The following is a 14,200-nucleotide window of genomic DNA, read 5'->3' on the forward strand; positions in this document are numbered from 1 at the left end:
GAGGACGGTTCCGAGATGGGAAGTGCCTGAGGAAGAGTGGGTCAAGGCTAATGCGGATGGAGCTTTGGCGAAACAGCGGGGTAAAGGTGGTGGTGGGGCAGTCCTGCGTGACCACAATGGTGGTTTCGTGGCAGCGGCCTGCTATTTCTTCCCTAAATGTGAGGATCCAGAACGGGCTGAGGTTTTGGCTTGTCCGAAGCTAATCCAGACGGAGAGGAAGCGGAACATAGAAAAGATTCATGTGGAGCTCGACAGCCAGGCTATGGTGAAGAACTTGTCGTCCGTTGGCCCATGGGTTGAGGAAATTAAGACCTTGCTGCGGGAATTCATGGACTTCAAAGTGGTATGGGCTCAACGCTCGGCAAATTCGGTCGCTCGTAAGTTGGCTAGGGTTTGGGGTTGGGGAAGAACGCTGTCAGGTGTGGGTTCGTGTGCCGCTTGAGTTCATTCTTGATGTTGTATCTGATGATATTCCGCTTTATGTTTAAATAAAATGATTGTGCTTTCAAAAAAAACACCAAGCTAGCAATCTGGAACACAACTGCCGCCATTGCTTGTTCTATCCGTCTCGACGCAGAGGCGTTCTCTCCGCTGCTATTTTACCTGGGCGCGGCTGAGGTTTTTGGGCGCGGTCGTCCAACACCCCAACCAAAAGCTACACTGATCCAAGCAAAGCCTTTTTTTTTCTGAACTGTCCTGCAGCAATTCGTCAGCTGAAAAACAATTGGCGGCCAACTGGAGTTATACGTGACAAGCAGCTAGCATGGTTCAGCTGTTCGAACTGCAGCAGCAAACAACATTTGAATGCAAAAGCACACAACATTGCACCCACTCAGATACAGTGCAGAGGAACACTTTCAAAAAGAGTACCGAGTTACTACTTTCCCCCCATCCCCCGCTTCTATTTGTTAGATCAAAAGTTATTGAAATCCATCAATTCCATACCCACCAAGCTCTACAAGTTACATTCTTGACCAGCAAGCAAGACCTTCTCTCTCATAAGTTACCATCGAACGCAACTCTACACGGCCGCCCCCGAGTCCTCGATCCTATAGCATCTAGAAAGTGCAAAAGCAAAGTGTGGACGAAACAGCATGAGGCCAACCAAGCTGCACCAACAGTAATCTTCAACCAAACTTTAAAAAGAACACGGTCCTCTCAAGGAACATGATCAGTACTAGAACAAGCATATAGCTGCTTTAATGCCCATTTTCACGGGCCTCCTCTTCCTCCGCATCCTCGAAACGCTGGTCATTGATTTGAAGCTGCGGGTATAAATAACACCGATATTAGTTGGATGCCAATCACTGGCACAAAGATAGTTATAGGCTCATCTTTACGAGAAAGGCGTTTTGGAGGCCGAGCTCCATGGAGGCCTTTATTTTTAAAAAATTCTAATTCAAACTTTTATGGTTCAAAAAATTCTGAAAAAAAATATGCGTGTATGTAAGGATGTAACTCACATGTGTGTAAAAATTCATGATGAAATACCTTGAGTTGCGACCTGTACAAAAAAGACAAATCCATGGCCTGGGAGGATGAATAGTATCATGTGTTAAACAGCCCCATATTTGTCTTTTTTGCACAGCCCTCATTTCAATGTATTTTGAACTGAAAATTTACACACATGTGTATTATGCCTTCATGTATATCTGTGATTTTTTTCAGAATTTTTTGAAATGTAAAAATACGAATTTCAATGAAATTTCAAATCTGAATCTGGAGGCCTCACTGGAGCCCGAGCTCCAAAAGGGATTTCCGCATCTTTACTCTTATACAAAACTCTGGAGTAGGTGGCAGTATGTTCACCCAGATTACCTATTAAGTTGTCAGCAAATCAATTGCCACAATTATCATACATTCTTAGTAGACAGATGTACCACGATTTTTTCATTTTAGTTGATTCAATTAATCTATATTTCAAGATAATTTTTATTTGCGCCAAGGACTAAGATGAACCATAAACAACTCATGCAATAATTTTTTTTTGTAGCAATGCAAGTATTTTTCGACTTCCATAGCAACACAGGTATTTGGCTAGTAATTTCATAGAACTGATGTGGATCATACAATATATGCCGGTCTTCCCAATCAACAACGAACTATAGTTCCATATAAACAAGTGATTCTAATTAAACACAAGTGCTCAGAACCATGTAACTTGAGCTTTATATAATTATGCTACTAATTGTCTTCGCAACCAACTAAACTGAGATATAGCACTGTAATGCGGACCATGGTCAACTGTTGGTTTATTTATATACTCGTCTGAAATATTGGCCATTAAAAACATAACAGTATCAATCCAGTCAAAGCATACCTCAAGTACTGAAGAACTGAGGCCATCTCCACCATTTTGACCTATCGGGGTGGGAATAAAAAACTCAGGGTCGATTCCTGCATGAAAGGTAAGAGAAGTCAGAGCTATGCTCAGACAATAGACGAAAATGTACATAAAATGTACTGTGAAAACTTACCATCAACCATGTGTTCATCTTCATCACCATGAATCCAACCACCATTGGTCATACCCTCACCATCTTCATTTTCTTCTGGAGTTTGAAAGAACACACACATTTTAGTACAGTTCTTCTGAACATCAGTTTTCAAGTATTAACTGCAGTTCAAATTACTTACCAGCAGTAGGATCAGGGTTCAGCTCAGCACAATGGCAGAAGGCATCAAAAAGTGAATCTACTGAACTTCTATCAAGGATATCAAGCATGAATTTTTAACGAGAAGGTGAACGCTGCTTTTATAATTCAGCAAAAATGTACAGGGAGTTAAATAAAGTGTCGAGCCTACAAGTTATTCTCCTGGGGCACTATGGCATTCAGTTACAAGAATAGTGTTTGCCTGCTCGAGTGATTTGAACTGAATGAAGTTATCCAAAGAAACATCCAAGATTTAGTGTTAGTTGGGCTTGCTAGTGTATGTCGGGTGATGCTTATTTTAAAAGCTGTTGTGGAGCTAATTATGTTATCTAATGCTCGTTCCTCATATTCACACTGCATTTTCTGTTATCCGGAACATACATATAACAGTTTGCAGCTTAGTTCAGAAAAAAAATACCAAACACCAAAATATCAAAACCAATGAGATTGTCATAACCACTCCATTGCAAAACAGAGCTCTTATTATTAATTTGCACTGCATGATGCACCTAGGAACTGATTATCTTGCATAACTGCTTTCAAAATTATAAGAGATTTATCTATATGACTTGTTCACTACATAGTTTTATCTATATTACTACTTGGTTACATTCATGTCTTGATTTCCCAAAAATAGGAAATGATGGAAACAAAGTCAGAATGCAGTGCTCCTCATCAATGCAAATGAACTTAAAACATAACTGTCAAACTTCAGTGGCAAAAACAGAAAGATTTGAATTCCATATTTCTGCTCTACAACTAATTGCTTAACTTGACAAGTCATTAGAAAAATAGAAAATCAAAGCGTCACTGTTACAGTAAACAGTGGAAAAACGAAAATTCACTGCAAAGAAAAAAATGGGCAGCCTAAAGCTGTCCACTGGTTTTTATATTAAGAATGAAATCAGAAGAAAATGGCATTGTTGCAAGATAAAAGCATCAGCCATAATGGGCAAAAATATATAAAAATTTTAGAAGGATACGTTGGGCAGCATCTGCCAGTATAATACGCATCTCAGAGATTTTTGGTAGCTGTGAGTCACCATTTGCTTCAGAGTCAAAATCACCATCCTCTTCATCAGAGTCAGCTTTGGCTTCAATCTATAAACATAAGAGGGGAATCACACATTAGAGCAAATAACGCTCAAACAAAGGAGATTATTGCTAGCTAGCCACTGAACATGGCCACAAAGAGCAAATTCAGAACAGACCAAAAGTCAGTATAAATGTAGTAACAAACTTAGGTTTTTACCAACACTAGATTTATTTTGCATACAGACAAAACTAGTTTTCTTTTCAAAACTTCAATCATCCACACGCTAGGGCTGATGCAAGTCCTAAGACACTAGCAGCAGAATAACAAACGGGCTGCAAATGGCAAAGTGAATGAGAGATAACACAGGTCACTGCTAACTATCAAGAAAAGAGACACAAAGGCTGCAAATAGCAAAGTCAACGAGATATAACACAGGTCACTGCTAGCTATCAAGAGAAGAGACACAAAGGCTGCAAATAGCAAAGTCAATGAGAGATAACACAGGTCACTGCTGGCTATCGAGAAGAGACACAAAGGCTGCATCCAGCGGTCCATGTGCATATTGCAGAGAGTAAATCCTAGTAAAGAACCGTGTGATGTGGAATTTAGTCCACTCGAACCACAGAACTATACGAGCTTGGCTACGTTTTAAGTAACTGATTTGATCAACCACAGGATTCAGCCCAATCAGATATCTCATGTTTAACATCCCACTGAACCAAGTGACATTCCAAAGGCATAATGGTGCCAAACAATGCTTTATGTTACATCTAGATATGTTACTATAATTATCGAATATCAAAACAAATATGCTGCATGAGCACAAATCTTACACTAAATGACTTATCTTCCACATTAAATTGCGCACAACCCAAATCTCCTTGTTCCTCCAAGCTACATGGCACTAATATAAAAGAAACGGCAACAGAAAGCTTTGTATGCTCAAATGATCCCCCTGGCATGGGTGTTGTGTGCTGAGACGAACTAACAATACAACCACCAAAACAAACTACAGCAAAAAAAATACCAACAGAACATCAGGACCAGAAGACTGAACCAGGTCAGTGCAAGTACAGCCCCAACTTCAAACAGGCCACAAATGTTAAAACATGAAATGCAACTGATCAACTGTTTTCCAAATTAGTCACCAATACCACAAAATTCAAACGGGTGGGTTGTACCCTCAATCACCTGAGTGTAGAGGCACGGCGAGGGGTACGCCTCCGGGTCGCGCGACACTGCGTGGAGCGTGATGTCCAGGAAGTCCACCGCGTATCCTTTGCCCTTCTCCGCCTCGCTGAGCCAAATCACCCTCCTGGGAACAGAAACGCAGACGGGCAAGAAAAGTAAGGTGTCGGAAGAGACGGCCGCGGTGCGGCTGGAGGGCGCGAAATCCATCAGCTCGCTCTCTACCTGGTGGTGATGAAGAGGGTTCCCGGGGGCTCCGGCGCGCGGCTGCCGAGGGCGACCGAGGCGGCGCGCTCCACGCACATGAGCTCCTCGCCGGCGGCGTCGTCGAGGCGGGGCGTGCCGTCTCCGGCGACGTCGGTGAAGCGTTTGAGCCCTGGCGCCATGGGGACGGTGGCGGGGATGAAAGCAGGGAGCTAGGGTTTCGGGCCTTTGGAGCGTGCGAGATTTGGGGATTCTTTCGTTTCGAGAGGGTTTAGCGGTTGCTCCAGTGGAAGACAGCTTTGTATCCTGACTGCGCCATACGCGGGTCTCCTACGCATAAACTCTGCGGGCAAGTAGCAGTAGCATGGCCCAAGCAGTCCGTTATAAAGGCCCGCAGAACGGACCAGAATGCAGTTTCCGAATTTTACTTGCAAGACATCACTCCTTGTTAAAAACTTTGCAAACATCAAATTTTGTTTGTCTCAAAAAAAAACCAAATTTTGCAAACATCAAATTTTCTAAGGATCCGTAATGAATTTTGAAAAAACAAATCATTACACATAATTATGCTTGCAAAAACCAAAAAAAAATCATTACACAGAATCTGCATTACCTTTGTACTACCTTCGTCCTGGTTTATTAGTCCCCTTTGTAATTTGTGCTAAATTTTGGCCAAAGATTTGACTGATAAAATGTTAGTGCATGTCAACAAAAATTATGTCGTTGGATTCGTATTTGAACATAGTTTTCAGTGATATAATATTAATGATATGCATGAACATTTTGTTAATTAAATTTGTGATCAAAATTTGTCACAGATTACAATAAAGACCAATAAACCAGGACGGAGGTAGTACCTTGTCAAGCGTTACACATGAATATAGCCGCATCAGATCCATACACACAAACTACATATGATAAAAAAAGCTACATATGATCAAATGAACTCATCATCTCAATATGCTAAAAGACAAGTATTGGATCAAGCCTCGAGCCTGCATTTCTATTTTTGTGATCAAAGATCACATTGAATCCATAAATATGTCAATACTATCAAAAGGGTATGGCGTTGAGATGTTGAGTTCATTTGTCAAGTGCTCAAACTCCAAAAGCCTTAGACAAATTATACTTTCAAAAGGGTATGACGATGAGATGTTGAATTCATTGCTCAAATGCTGAAACTCCAAAAACCTTAGACGAATTCCCAAAATTTCATTATATCACAAACCAAATGTTCAACTCAGACTCAACGAACCCTAGACTTCCGGTCTCACCAATTCGACCATTCGATCTCACTGAACAACTCTTGCCAATCTTCTGTTGCCTACTAAAATTTGTTTGGAATGTACGACAGTCTCAGTCGGTGATATTGAAGTTTGGAAAGTGCTTAGGTGATCACAACTAGGAGCCACTGAACAGTTTCATCCGGAGTCACCGAAGTGTCTTAAATTTGAATCTTCTGTATTGTTCGATCTGACTAAGTGTTTCAGTCCATCTCACCAAGATGTGCTAAAAGGTGAGCGACGATCATATTTTTTTGTTGCCTATATATACCTCCACCCGCTTCGACATTGCCTCTCGAAGCAAACACATTACACATCCATATTGCTGAGAGAGAGTTCTCACTCCTTGTGTTGATTTCAAAGGGATTCCACTCCAAAGATTAATTCTTTATTTCCAGTCACCTCATTATTTTCCACCCAGATCCTCTTATACCAAAAAGCCAAAATATGTGAGAGAGCGTTTGACTGTTGAGGAGATTATCTTTTGAAGTACAAGAGTAAGGAGTTTATCATCAGCAAACACCATCTATTACCGTTTAAAGGGTGATGCTTCCTAGTTTGGATAGGTGTGCTTGAGAGTCTCGAAGTCGTGTGCAGAAACCAAGAAGTTTGTTAAGGCAAGAAGATTGCATGTTTTGTGAAGATCTACTCGAGTAAGGCTAGCCCTTCGTGGGGGTAAACCATGGCTGGGATAGAAAGTAACTTGTTCATGGACCCTTTGTAGGTGTGAGCCAGGGTGGAATAGTCAACGTTGTTGGAAATATGCCCTACATGCAATAATAAAATGGTTATTATTATACTTTCTTGTTCACGATAATTGTCTATTGTTCATGCTATAATTGTATTAACCGGAAACCGTAATACATGTGAATACATAGACCACAACATGTCCCTAGTGAGCCTCTAGTTGACTAGCTCGTTGATCAATAGATGGTTATAGTTTCCTGACCATGGACATTGGATGTCATTGATAACGAGATCACATCATTAGGAGAATGATGTGATGGACAAGACCCAATAAGCATAGCACAAGATCGTGTAGTTCGTTTGCTAGAGCTTTTATAATGTCAAGTATCTTTCCTTAGACCATGAAATTGTCCAACTCCCGGATACCGTAGGAATGCTTTGAGTGTGTCAAACGTCACAACGTAACTGGGTGACTATAAAGGTGCACTATAGGTATCTCCGAAAGTGTCTATTGGGTTGGCACGAATCAAGACTGGGATTTTGTCACTCCGTATGAAGGAGAGGTATCTCTGGGCCCACTCGGTAATGCATCATCATAATGAGCTCAATGTGACTAAGGAGTTAGTCACGGGTGAAAGTACATGTAGTCCCCATGTGTGGTTTTGGTAATTAATGATAATCCTTATGGACTAATGTTTGCATTGAGATATATATTTGAAGGTTAGTCCCATTGGAATATGATTGAAGAATAATGGAAGACAACTCCTTTGAAGCAACAATTACATTGAGATGATCAAAATGAAGTTCATTGGAGTATCTTAAGGAGTGGCTCAGAGATATGATCATAATGGACTCATGTGTGAGTCATGATTGATCAAGTATTCAAGCAAGCTATTCAAGTGAAGAATTCAATATACCCTTCAAGACGTCAAGATTAAACATGGATTAGAGATATAGGTTGACCAAGATGAAGCTCGAAGATCAAACTCTAAATGGTCAACACACGAGCGAAAGGTTAGGTGATTCTCATGGGCTCGCATCGAGAAAGAGATTTCAAGTGTCTATGAGAGGATGACATCAAGTATTGGTGATCATGGTTGACAAGGGCAAGTTCAAGATAACCATCCCAAAGGATTACATGCTTGAAGCTTGTGGATGATCACATGATGGACAAGTGAAGATGAATACAAAGCAAAGCTTCCCCACATTGTGTATGGGGGAGAGACTTGAAGACTTCACCAATGTCTTGCCTTCATCTTGAGCCAAGAAGAAACATCAATATCAAGCTCAAGTGAACGGCTCGTGTCAAAGGTATTAGTTCCTTTGACGTTAGTGTTGTGGAGTGATGACCACCAAAAAGAAACATATACACTCAAGAATGGATTCTCGATAGCTATGTAGTGTAGCTCTTTATGATTCTTGAGTTATAGGGACCCCGCACTATTAAGAGGGGATCAAAGGGGTTTGTGATGGATTTTCTCAAGTCAACATCTTCTTTACACAATTCCACTCCTATCCTATATACCAAACAAAATCCAAAGCCAAATAGGTTTCCCAAATATATGATAACACCTTTGCATATTTGGCATCCTCCATTTTGGTTGATATTGGATGGTTCTCTATGTGAGGACCTGGGGTTTTTCCATAGCTTCAAAACGAGCCCAAGATCATCAAAATCGGAGTTCGTATGAAAAAGTTATGCATGTTTTACTTTCGGTATGTTGGCTGTTTTCTGCGGGGACGGAAGTTCCGGGCAGCCCGGAAGTTCCGGGGAAAGTTCCGGGTTAACCAGAGAGTTTGCACATATCTAGTCCAAAGGGAGCCCAGAAGTTCCGGGACTCCCGGAAGTTTCGGGGGCCAGAAGTTCCGGGCAAATTCCGGGCCAAGTTCCGGGCTAACCAGAAAGTTTGCACATATGTGTCTAATAGGGGGCCCGGAAGTTCCGGGCTTGCCCAGAAGTTCCGGGCTGCATTTCTCTGTGTGTAACGGGCAGATTTGGTGGGGCACTATATAAGGCACCCTTCTTCCCCATCGAGTTAGGGCTTTTGGATCTGAGATTTCCCCATTCTTTTGAGCTCTATCCTCATCCCCCAAGCCTCAAAACTCCAATCCATTTGGGGGGAAACTATCCCATGGATTTAGGGTTCATTGGTTGACCTCCTCCATTGTTCCTCTCCTCTCCCATCCCTCCATAGCATTAGTTGCTTTTGGTGGGATTTGAGAGAGACGGATTTGAGCCTTCTCGTGCTACACCCCGAAGAGATTTGTGAGAGTTCTTGAGAGAGATTTCATCCAAGCATAGAACCACTCCTCCTCTCTCTTTTGACCAAAGCAATTTGTGATTTGAGCAAGTCTTGAGTATTTCCCCCTTGATCTTGTTACTCTTGGAGGTTGGAGACTCCTAGGCGGTAGGAGTGCTCCGGTGAGGAATCAACTTGTGATTTGTCCCCCGGAAAGTTTGTGAAGGTTTGGAGGCCGCCTCAAGGTCTATCACTAGTGGTTGGGAATCGCCTTCGTGGTGAAATCTCAAGAAGAATAGGGTGAGCCTTCGTGGCGTTGGTGTGCCTTTGTGGTAACATCCACCTCTCTAACGGCGACTAGCTTCCCTCCAAGGAAGTGAACATCGGGATACATCCTCGTCTCCGTGACTTTGGTTATCCCTAACCCTAACTCCTTACTTGTGGTTTACTTTGGTCATTTGACCATGCATTCACTATATCTTGTTGTCCTCATTATATTGTGGTGGTTCATTATATTGTGTTGGCCATTTCCTTGTAGAGATTATTTAGGCCTACACTTCATAATCCACAATTCATACTTGCTACTACATATACTTTGTGATTAGTGTGAATTGCTAACTTGTGTCATACACTTCCATATATTGCGATATTGCTCAAGTAAGTTTGTGTAACTTAATTGAGTTTGCTTGTATCATTCAATCCCATATATTGTGATACAATTTGTGTAAGCTTGTATTGCTTACTTGTGGTTGTGTGTATTATTCATTTCCATATCACGTGATATACATTGAGTAAGTTTGTGTGCTTACTTGTGCTTACTCATATCCTCGTTGTTCCCATCTTGTTTATGCTAAGTTGTTGGTGCACTTAGTGAGCCTAGTATATTTAGGATTTGTGATTGAAAAGTATCCGCTTAGTTTATTTCCGCATTAGGATATAGCCAAATCCGTAAAAGATTTTAAAACGCCTATTCACCCCCGCTCTAGGCAACATCGTGGTCCTTTCAACGGGACCATGTGTTACGGAACAGTAAAAAGGCTTGCCGATAACAAGATTGAACAAGGTATGTGAATACCGATGATCGAATCTCGGACAAGTAACATACCGATGGACAAAGGGAATTGTATACGGGATTGATTGAATCCCCGACACTGTGGTTCATTCGATGAGATCATCGTGGAACATGTGGGAGCCAATATGGGTATCCAGATCCCGCTATTGGTTACTGGCCGAAGAGGTATCTCGATCATGTCTGCATGGTTCCTGAACCCGTAGGGTCTACACACGGAAGGTTCGGTGACGCTAGAGTTGTGACGTGAATAGTATGTGGTTACCTAATGTTGTTCGGAGTCCCGGATGAGATCCCGGACATGACGAGGAACTCCAGAATGGTCCGGAGGTGAAGATCGATATATTGGACAAAGGGTATTGGAGTCCGGAATTGTTCTGGAGGTACCGGGTGACGACCAGCATGACCGAAAGGAGTTTCGGAGGCCCCGGCAAGCGTTTGGGGGCCTTATGGGCCAAGGGGAGGGAGCACACCAGCCCAATAAGCGGCTGTGCGCCCCTCCCACCCTATCTCACGTAACCTGGGGAGGTGGGGGGGGGGCTCCCCTAGGGCAGCCGCCCCTCCCGGCTTGGGGGCCAAGTTTCCTAGGGGTGGGGGAGCCCAAACCCATCCAGGGTTTCCCTTGTGGCTGCTGCCCCTCCCCTAGGGAAACCCTAGGACGCCTTCTCCTCCCCCCTCCCCCTATATATAGTGAGGGAGAGAGAGGGCTGCAACACCCCTTCCCATGGCGCAGCCCTGCTCCCTCATACACCTCCTGCCGGAGAACCACGAGCTCCACCACCACGCCATCTTGCTGCCGGAGTTCTTCCTCAACTTCTCCTCTCTCCTTGCTGGATCAAGAAGGAGGAGACGTTCCCGGGTTGTACGTGTATTGAACGCGGAGGCGCCGTCCGTTCGGCGCTAGATCGAATCTTCCGCGATTTGAATCGCCGCGAGTACGACTCCATCAACCGCGTTCCTTGCAACGCTTCCGCTTAGCGATCTTCAAGGTTATGAAGATGCACTCCCTCTCTCTCGTTGCTAGCATCTCCTAGATTGATCTTGGTGACACGTAGGAATTTTTTTGAATTCTGCGTTCCCCAACAAACGTTACTTCTTCATGTGCCCTTCATGGATTTGATTCCTCCGTGGAATCTGCAATCGTAATCCTTGTGATTGAAGCCCCCATCAACGTTGACATACTATAGCGCCGGAACCATGGGTCAAAAATCATCTGTATCAACCATTGTTTGTTATTGTCCTAAAATCTACTCCTTACTTTCTTGCACGTGATCTTTTACTTCCAGCTGTCAATACTCTAAAAATGCATCTATAGGGTGTACTTGTTGCTATCTAGCTTGTGCCAAAATCTGCTCAAATGTCAAAAATGTTAAAATTGATCATTGGCTTGTGCTAGTTGTCTATTCACCCTACTCTAGATACTCCTTTCGATTCTACACGACCCCTACTTGTCCGCGTACCAGTCCGCATGTCCAAACCCCTACAAACTGGAAGCAAACTTGAGGAAGGTTTTGAGGGAGTCTGGCCGATCAAAAGGCACCATGTACCCCTCTCCCCTCCATCCGGATGGTGGAAGACCGTTGTTGAGATGCTATTTGGGTTTGGCGGGTTTTCTTGCCTAGAGTCATGGAGTCACTATATACCTTAATTCTATTAAGGATTTTTCGCGGTCTTATTTTCTTTCACTCTTGCTCGAGATCCATACTGATGCAACGCGACCAGGTGAAGAAAACTGGCGCCTACTAAAATAAGGGGGTGATTACATGTCTGGCATTTGCGGATAACATGCTTGATCATTGGCGGAAGCAACTAATCGCTTTGTTTCACTTTTTTTATTTCTTATTCAATGTTTCGTTTGGCTTTTCATGTGGCGAAAACCATTTGACGACTAGATTTGGCGGAAGCTACGAATTTGCCCTGATTAGTGGCCTTCCGTCAAACAAAAAACTACTAAATTATAGTTTTTTCTTAAAAAAAATAATAGAAATGGACAATTGCAGAATAAGGTTGGATGACCTGCTCCGATATCATGTCCGCAGACGGGTTCGGACACTGTCCACAGACATATAGCGTGTTCGTTTTCTAGGATAGTGTGTTCATTTTTTAGGATAGCATTGGAGATGCCCTAACCTTTGAAGCCATCAGTTGAGCGTTGGATGAAGTTTTTTCACTGAACTTTCCCTGTCATCATCAAGATAAAACATCATGGTTTTGTGGTACGTATGCCGAAACATAAAACGTTGAAATACTAGCGTCGCCGCACAGACATGTATTTCCGGACGTGGGAGCAACGGGGGGCCGCAACCCTACAGGTGTGTTTGGTAGCATGCATGGACCTAGCCTAGTTGTTCTCCTCTTATACATGCTAAGTGTAGATATGCTGAGTCCATGCAGTTGCTGTTGTTTGGCAACGATGTATGCGCCGAGACATGCTGAGCTGAGACTTTGTTTGGCAGCCTGCATGTGTTTAGACACGCTGAACAATTTCGAATTTCGAACAATTGTTTTTGAATGATGAACAAAACTGGAAAAATATGAACACAAATTTAAACATATTTTGAATTATTTTATTTGAAATTTTAAACATTTTTTGGAAAATTAAAATAAATTTTGAAATTCTAAACTTTTTGAAAATTTGAACATATTTGAAATTCCAAGCTTTTTTGGAAAACTTAAACAAATTTTGAATATTTTATAAAAAATAAATAAAATTTGAATTTCTGATATTTTTTCAAAATTCAAACAATATTTGATTTTATCTTGAAATTCCTAACATTGTTGATTTAAAAAAAATGAAATTCTGAACATTTATTGAAAATTCAAATAAAATTTGAAATTATGAACATTTTTTGAAAATTTAAACAATTTTGAAATCCTAAACTTTTTCAAAAATTTAAAGAAATTTTGAAATTCTAAACTTTTTCAAAAATTTAAACAAAGTTTTAAATTCTAAACAATTTTTGAAAATATAAACATATCTGGACGTGGTCTGGTGGGTGGGGACGAGTGTCAGGGTCAGCATGGCTGCCTCCATGCACCCTGTCTGGGGTGCATGAGATGAGCATAGCTGAGGGCCCTTTTATGCATCAGATGAGCATAGCCCATGTGAGCTCATGCACCCTACCAAACAAGCAAAAGTGGGTCGGATTGAAAACTTTTACCCTCATGCACCCTCCATGCACCCTACCAAACACACCCTACAGGACGAGGATAGGATCAGCTACAGTCCGCTGCATCAGGCCCCCGCAGTTCCATTGACCGCAGTACAGTAAACCCGCGGATGCCTCGGTGTCGGGACCCCCCCTCGATCGCGCCGGCACCGGGACCGGCCGAGGGCACGAGGTACCCTCCGTGCGCGTGACGCCTCAGCTTGGACCATGGAGCCCCTTCCCCCGCGGCTGAACCTCGCCCTTTTTTTCCACGGCCACGTCGCGTCGGCATTCAATCGGCGGAGCGGAGCGAGCGACGGGACGGGCCGTGGGGGGACAAACGGTGCGACGGGACCGGCGACCCAGCGGCCAAGCGAACTGGACGCCGGTCAGAGCGAGGCCTATTGACCCGCCACCGCCAGTCAAACAAGCTACCACCAGACCAGACCGCCACGCCGCTGCGTCTGCGCGCGTGACTCCCGGCCTCTGACGCCGGCCGGCGCGAATGACGAGGGGAGCGGCAGCGCACGCCCCACGCGTTGCTGACACGAGATGCGCTGAGCTGACCGGGCAGGCCTGACCACCGGGCGAGCTCTCCCTCTGTCGCCCATGCCGGCATGCGTCCGGGCATCTCACGTCTGACGACGGAGGCATGTACGGTTCGCCACTGTGCTCGCGCAGCGGACGCCA

General features: G+C 43.3%; 1 protein-coding gene across 1 annotated transcript; it reads right to left on the bottom strand.

Moving 5' to 3' along the window:
- Positions 1 to 799: 799 nt before the first annotated feature.
- Positions 800 to 5,428, bottom strand: LOC119290989 (chloride conductance regulatory protein ICln-like). Its single transcript, XM_037569674.1, has 7 exons — positions 5,104 to 5,428; positions 4,882 to 5,005; positions 3,638 to 3,755; positions 2,638 to 2,697; positions 2,478 to 2,552; positions 2,321 to 2,397; positions 800 to 1,265 (listed from the first exon to the last, which is right to left on the bottom strand). Exons 1-7 carry the CDS (start codon positions 5,262 to 5,264, stop codon positions 1,200 to 1,202), a joined length of 681 nt encoding a protein of 226 aa, XP_037425571.1. The 5' UTR covers positions 5,265 to 5,428; the 3' UTR covers positions 800 to 1,199.
- Between the last annotated feature and the right edge of the window lie 8,772 nt (positions 5,429 to 14,200).

Source organism: Triticum dicoccoides, chromosome 4B, assembly GCF_002162155.2.
Source record: "Triticum dicoccoides isolate Atlit2015 ecotype Zavitan chromosome 4B, WEW_v2.0, whole genome shotgun sequence".
Lineage (NCBI taxonomy): Eukaryota > Viridiplantae > Streptophyta > Magnoliopsida > Poales > Poaceae > Triticum > Triticum dicoccoides.